Genomic DNA, 7,652 nt, shown 5'->3' on the forward strand with positions numbered 1-7,652 from the left:
TTGTTTTTCTTTATTCCCTTGGGGAGACCCTTAGCTGAGTACAGCTGGATTTCCAAACACATCGAAAGAGCTATAACTTCATGATGGATTACAATCTCAGGATGGAACATAGAGAACGGCCTTCAGAAAGGCAAAGTGGAGAAAAAAATGTATGAGGGTCGCCCAGAACGTAATGCATCACATTTTTTTCTTCAACAATTATTTATTGAACACAATGAAACTTACACACAGGAAAGAATGAGGTTTCTTCTACACTCACTATTTTTCCACGTAATCTCTGTCCCGTTCTATGGACTTCCTTCAGCGAGACACAAGGGCGTGTATGCCATGTCGGTACCACTTCTTGTTCTGGTTACAAAGCCATTTCTGCTAATGCTTCTGTCTTTTAATGGCCTCACCCTCTGTGCCCAGCAATTAACTGTACTTCTGTCGACTGCAGATTCTCCATAAACTGTACACAAATATTTGTGAATGTTCCCAACAGTTTCTTTCGCTGCAGTGAGAAATTCAATGACGACGCGTACAACATTACTTACAGACACCATTTCAAAACACTGCTGCAGTTACGCTATCTGTCTGAAGTAATGCAATATTTACACACGCACTCCTGACATTTCAAATAATGTATATCTAAAGTTTCGCATTCATACCATTACTCTAGGCTGAGAAAAAAAAAGGTGCATTACTTTCTGGGCGACCCTCGTAACAAAGGCAGCCTGGAGAAAACAACTCCCTGTAAAATTGTGTCCCCCTAATTCTGCTTTATGATGAAGATTGAATTGCCAGATGTAACTGAGAGCAGTCACTGAAATATTTTAAATATGCATGTGCTTCCAATCTTTCTCTGTCAGTTCCGATCTACCTCTCATGTATTTTGTTATGCTCTCTGGAAATATTTGCATAGGAAATAACATTCAATGTTGTATAAAACATATATTTGTAGTGTCTGGTAGGCTATACTGTTCTACAAAGTGCATTTACAGTGATGTCATCTTCTCAGGATTATTTTTACTGTGCTATATTAGAAAATAAGATTACACTTGAGTTTCACTCCCAGATGCATCGACTACATTAAGAATAGAGATTGAAAGTTCTCCATTTCCATATGTGGTTCTCCCATATAAAGAACCCTAAAATTTCTGGGCATCCTGTCCTTCCTTGCAAATTATTTATAAAAATAATCACCCAATTGTATTTTTCTTCACTGAAGTCATTCTATAGTCTAATCTAAATTCATGAGCTTAAAATCACATAACCTGCATACAATATTATGGCTTTAACTCCAAGGAATTTTGAGATGATGACTCTGCCAGAACATTTATGATTTATTTTACTGTTATATTTTTTTCTCTTCTTATCAGTCTGGTTTTGCTCACCAGAGCTATAGTTTCTTGAATTGTTTGTGACTTAATTATGTCATAGAATCCAGTTGCCATGTGGATTTCACATTTCAATTTATTGTAAACACAACTCTATGAAGTTGGAAAATCTGCCTTCCAAATTCAAGAGAGACGGTGGTCTGCTCACAAGCAGCTCAGTTCTTCTATCAGCAAGTCTTCCCTTATTTTCCAAAGTTGCTATACAATATATTTGAAGAGCAATAAGAAACATTGGATTTGCTAGTAATTAATAATTAAATAGCTTATGCATAAAGCAATGTATGGAGAAATATATGTAATGAAATTTTGCCTACATATAAGCTGTTTTTCTAAGATATTGTTATCCTAAGGCAGTGATAGCAAACCTTTTTTCCAACTTCTGGTGGGCCCAGTAGGCTTGTGTTTTGCCCTTCCCAGGCTCCAAAGGCTTCCCTGGAGCTGGGGGGGGGGAAAACACCCTTTTCCATCCCCCTGGAGGCTCTCTGGAAGTCAAAAACGTCCTCCCAGAGTCTGCACGAACCAAAAATCAGCTGGCTGGCCCACACATGTACATTGGAGCTGAGTTAGGACAACAGCTTGTGTGCCAGCAGATATGACTCCATGTGGCACCTATACCATAAGTTCGCCATAGCTGTCCTAAGGTGTCGAAGCTTTAGGATTGCTGTCTTTGAATAGACAGGCAGAGAAGGACCAGGCCATATAGTGCTTATAAGCAGTAATGCATCCACTAACTTTTCACTTGGCATCTATTAAACTTTCTGATGCCAATGATCTTCATTTTTTAAAGCAATCTTTTAACTTAAAAATGAATGGCAAGTTGAAAGACATTTTAGACATTAATAGGAAATGAAGATGTGCTTAGTTTCAAATGAATCCACTTGCCAAGAAAAAGAAGGTATGCATTCAATCCTTGGAGTTTGGCGTGTTCCATGCGCAGCATTGACAAAACTTTGTGAAGCTCACCCGGTCATGCCAACAATATGCTCTCCATGTTCTAAATGTGTCCAAACATGAAGTATCTCAGATGCAGACAGTAGCTTCTAGTACTGTTGGCTTGCCAAAATTAGAATTTCATAGACTCACGGAAAGTTTTGAATCGAAAGAAATCTGCAACTATATCCAATTCATTGCTAGAATGCCATCTATTTTCTCTTCAAACACATACAGAGGAGAAATCCATAACCGTTTGATCCTAATGACTTTTACTATCACAAAGTTATTTTTTAATATTTATGTTTTTGTTTTATGGTTAATATTCCGCCCCGTTAGTTTTGGCCTCTGCAGGTCCTTAGTTCGTTCTGAATTTAAATATTTAAATTGACGTATTTAAATTTATTTAAATTTATGTTAATTCAATAAATGACCCATATTTAATCCACAACATGTCTCAGCGTCGTTACTCCGCCTCCGGGGGTAATCTGCAACTATATCCAATTCATTGCTAGAATGCCATCTATTTTCTCTTCAAACACATACAGAGGAGAAATCCATAACCGTTTGATCCTAATGACTTTTACTATCACAAAGTTATTTTTTAATATTTATGTTTTTGTTTTATGGTTAATAATATAGGAAAAGCGTTTCTGCTGGGGATATCCTTCTAATAAGCACATAAACCAAATTGCATTGCAAGGAACATATATACCAGTCTGATAATCTCCCTGAAACCCACTCTCCAAAAAAACTCCAGTTGAATCATCTCTTTGAACCCCCTCCCCCCAATAGCAATCAATATTAATATACTAACCCCAAAGAGCAGAGGAGGCAAAAGTTATATGTGAATTTTAGAATAATCATACTATAGTGTTTTTTAATTGAATCACGTTTTCCAACTAGCGCTGAAAAAATCTGCATATATTATACAATGTTTTACCCATTCCATTTTATTTATTTGTATATACATTAAGCTTACTAAAAAAGACTCTCATAGACATTTAAAAACATTTGTAAAAAAAGCAAGTTAGTGATTAATGACTTATTTAGGGTTAGCTTATAACCTTGTGATTATGAGCATCATTTCCCCATTCAACCCAAATCCCTCCCAAAACTTAACATTCCTGGTTTCTCCAAAGGTCCTAACACATTAAATTGAACCATGTGATTATTTATATATGTGCAATTTAGAATCTGCCCATCTCTTTCACAGAGCAATTCTGGGCGGGGTACAAATAAAATCAAAAGCATTTGTTTCCAAAGTCAAAAATTCGCCATAGCTTTATTTGTCTTCACCCTGGACCACAGCAATGGGGCGTGTGGTGTTTGTCCACTGCCTCGAAGTTTGCATATTCAGTGGTAAGTTGTATAGAACATATTTCTAGTAAAGCTTCTTTATTTTGTCCAAGTAATAGCAGCTTGGGATGCAGAAAGGTTTTTCTGACAGCGTAGGGCCAAAATAATGGGAAACATTCATTTGGATCCCAAGCAAAAGTTGGCTACAGATGGGCACCAAGTTACAGACAGAAGTGTCATTCCTAACCTTTGAAAGTTTTGTCATTCTTCAGCTGCTTCTGGTAAAATGGATGGGAAAAATAAAACCTGTTTTTTCCCCCATTATGGATCCACGAGCATGTTTCGCTTTAATTCCAGACATCAACCACGAAAGGTATAAAAATAACTCCTTCCCCTCCCTTCCCCTTCATTTCCTCTCCATTGTGATTCTCCACACACCCTCCCTCCCTCTCCTTGCAGTTGTGTTAAAGCTGCACTCTGCTGAAGAAAACGCTGTGAATGTTATCTTGGATGTGGCGCTTCTGGTGCCTCTGCATAAAATCAGCCAGCAGTCATTCAAGACATACAAATTCTCTAACAGGCAGCCTGAGGCTGAGAGAGGAGGGGTGGGGAAGGGAGGGGAGACAGAATCACCTTTCCTTGGTGGGGGGAGTATAGCTATTAAAGTTTCAGGACTTACCCGCTTCCCTGGCTTCCCATCGATGTTTTCATCATCTCAGCCAGAATCCAAAACTTCTCCTTTCAGAATCCTTGTAACTTTTCCTTGTAGAGAAAGTTATACCTTGGCATTTCCGTCAAAAGTTTCACGCCTCTTGACCGTCCCCTCCCGCCCCCTGATTAAAAAAGAAGAAGAATAGCAGATGATGGATTCGGCACAATGAAAAGGGCAGCTTTTGCTCACGGCTGTTGCAATTGACTCCCAAACGCTCCGAAAAAGAGCATGATCTTTCTTCTCTACTTCCTGTATTTATGTGAACAGGGGCCGTCAGGAAGAGGCAGGCCTTGGTGGTCAAGGGTGATTTGTTTCCTCTCCTCTACTTTTTTTTTTTAAACAGGCCCATTTTTAGTCATAAACTTTAACTCTGATGGCTAAAGGCAAAAGGCCTGTGAGGATTAGTCACCAGCTCTGTACCTGCTTTTTCTTTTAAGTCAGAGGAATCAATGAGGTCATCTGGCTTGCAGGTACATTATGGAATAGAGGCACTGATGAGGTACAGTAAGTCCTGTAAAGAGTTTTGTACAGCAGAGAAATATCCATCTGCAAATTCTTGAGTTGTGTATGCAAGGGTGTAACTGGAACCAGATGGAGCCTGGAAATCTTCCTGCTGTTTACGTAGGACCTGTGAGAATGGAGTTCTTAATGCTGGGGTGCCACTTTTCCAATGATGTTGTATCAAAATATCTGGGCTCGCTATTGTATGATGAGCTAGTATCTCATTAGCAAAAGTCCTGAGCTGCAGCCAGCTTTTTGAAGTCAAGGTGTGATCATCTTCATGACCACTAAGCTTGAAACATTATTCAATGGAGCAGTAGAAAAAAGCAAAGAACGGCATTCACCTATTCCCATCCTGAACCACAGCCAGTCCCAATATCTCATTCCCCAATGCACACAAAAGGGAAAACAATAGAGTCTTATGACTTACTACTATTGGATTCTCACTGTGGGCCTGGTGCTCTTCTTTAGTTGTAATTTAGCCCCAGCTTTCCTTCCATAAAAGCTTGTATGAGATCTTGCCAATTAAAGTACTGGCTAAAATTGGCCTCTTGAGATAGTTCTTAGTAATCTTAGTTGATAATTCCAAGAATTACTCTCAGACTTTAATTATTATGGTTTGCCAATTGAATATTTGATGATGTCAAGGACTGAGAGAGACTGAGATTAAGCAGCAAGGAAGAGCAACAAAGATGATTAAGGGACTAGAAGTTAAAACATGAAAAATGGTTGCAAGAACTGGGCATGGCTAGTTTAATGAAAAGAAGGAACAGGGGAGACATGATAGCAGTGTTCCAGTATCTCAGGGGTTGCCGCAAAGAAGGAGTCAACCTATTCTCCAAAGCACTTGAGGGTAGAACAAGAAGCAATGGGTGGAAACTAAAGAAGGAGAGAAATTTCCTGACAGTTAGAACAATTAATAAATGGAACAGCTTGCCTCCAGAAGTTGTGAATGTTCCAACACTAGAAGTTTTTAAGAAGATGTTGAATAACCATCTGTCTGAAGTAGTGTAGGGTTTCCTGCCTAGGCAGGAGGTTGGACTAGAAGACCTCCAAGGTCCCTTCCAATTCTGTTGTTGTTGCTGCTGTTATTTTTAAAATTCCTACCAATAAATCAGACCCTACTTCACCACTGACCTCTCTGGAGTTTCAGAATTTCAAATATAAAGATACCCTTCAATGCAATTTAAAATATCCCGCAACTAAATTGAATTCGAAAAGGGTGGAGGATCACACAAATATAATAAGGCTATGAAAGTGAAAAAACTCCGTGAATAGAAGAGAAGAGAAGAGAATTTTACTACATGTAATACCTTCCATGTTAGCCAAGTGTGATTGGACACATGAGGAATTTGTCTTGGTGCATATGCTCTCAGTGCACATAGAAGAAAAGGTAAGTTCATCAAGAATCATAAGGAACAACACTTAATGATAGCCCAGGTGCAAATAAGCGAGGAGAAAAGAAAAGTTTTAGAAGATGGACTTTCAATACGAAATTACTCTGTGATGAAAATTATATTGATATGATTAAAAAAGAGACAGAATTATTTCTAGTGGAAACTAAAAAACAACCTACAAAGACACATATAATATGGGACACTCTTAAGGCATACATCAGAGGAATAACAATAGGCCCATATCATTATTAAATGCAGATTATAAAATTCTAATGACATTTTTTGCAGATAGATTAAGGAAAGTTTTGAACAAAATCAAGATCAAAATGGCTTTCTCCCACATTGCCAAATTAAAAATTGTACCAGAACTGTTTTAGACATCCTTGAATATTGCGACGCACATCCTGGGAAACAAGTAGCATTGGTCTTTTTGGATGCACAAAAGGCTTTCGATAACGTCAACTGGCAATATCTTGCTGTGGCAAGGGGGGCGTTTGCCCAGGTTTGCCTGGTGCACCAGTTGCGGCCCTATTTGGACCGGGAGTCATTGCTCACAGTCATTCATGCCCTCATCACCTCGAGGCTCGACTACTGTAACGTTCTCTACATGGGGCTACCTTTGAAAAGTGTTCGGAAACTTCAGATTGTGCAGAATACAGCTGCGAGAGAAATTATGGGCTTCTCTAAGTATGCCCATATTACTCCAACACTCTGCAGTCTGCATTGGTTGCCGATCAGTTTCCGGTCACAATTCAAAGTGTTGGTTAAAGCCCTTCATGGCACCAGACCAGAATATCTTCGGGACCGCCTTCTGCCGCACGAATCCCAGCGACTGGTTAGGTCCCATAGAGTCGGCCTTCTTCGGGTCCCGTCGACTAAACAATGTCGTCTGGCGGGACCCAGGGGAAGAGCCTTCCCTGTCTTGGCTCTGACCCTCTGGAACCAGCTCCCCCCTGAGATTAGGATTGCTCCCACCCTCCTTGCCTTTCATAAACTCCTTAAAACCCACCTCTGCCATCAGGCATGGGGGAACTGAAACATCTCCCCCTTGCCCATGTTGTTTTGGTGTTTGATTGATTGTGTGCTTGTTTTTTTATATATATTGGGATTGTTTTATGAATTTCTTAAGTTAAAATTGTAATTGGATTGGTGGGTATTGGATTTGTCACTATGTACTGTTTTTGCCATTGTTGTGAGTCGCCCCGAGTCTGCGGAGAGGGGCAGCATATAAATCCAATAAATCTAATCTAATCTAATCTTCTAGAACTGATTCAAAAATTAGATTTTGGGAACAACTTTAAAAATATCATGCAAAATAAATATTCATTGCAAACAGCCAGAATGATGATAAACAGCGATCTGACAGACAAATTTTCTATTAACAGAGGGGTCCGCCAAGGATGCCCATTATCACTCCTACTCTTTATAACAGTG

General features: G+C 39.3%; 1 protein-coding gene across 1 annotated transcript in view; it reads right to left on the reverse strand.

The window, feature by feature from the left end:
- The window catches only part of RIN3 (Ras and Rab interactor 3), a 133,696-nt gene extending 129,167 nt beyond the window's left edge, over positions 1 to 4,529 (reverse strand). Inside the window, exon 1 of the mRNA XM_070753586.1 lies at positions 4,288 to 4,529. Within this exon, the coding sequence (XP_070609687.1) occupies positions 4,288 to 4,322 (35 nt within the window). The 5' untranslated portion in view covers positions 4,323 to 4,529. The remainder of the gene's footprint in view (positions 1 to 4,287) is intronic.
- Between the last annotated feature and the right edge of the window lie 3,123 nt (positions 4,530 to 7,652).

Source organism: Erythrolamprus reginae, chromosome 1 (assembly GCF_031021105.1).
Source record: "Erythrolamprus reginae isolate rEryReg1 chromosome 1, rEryReg1.hap1, whole genome shotgun sequence".
NCBI lineage: Eukaryota > Metazoa > Chordata > Lepidosauria > Squamata > Dipsadidae > Erythrolamprus > Erythrolamprus reginae.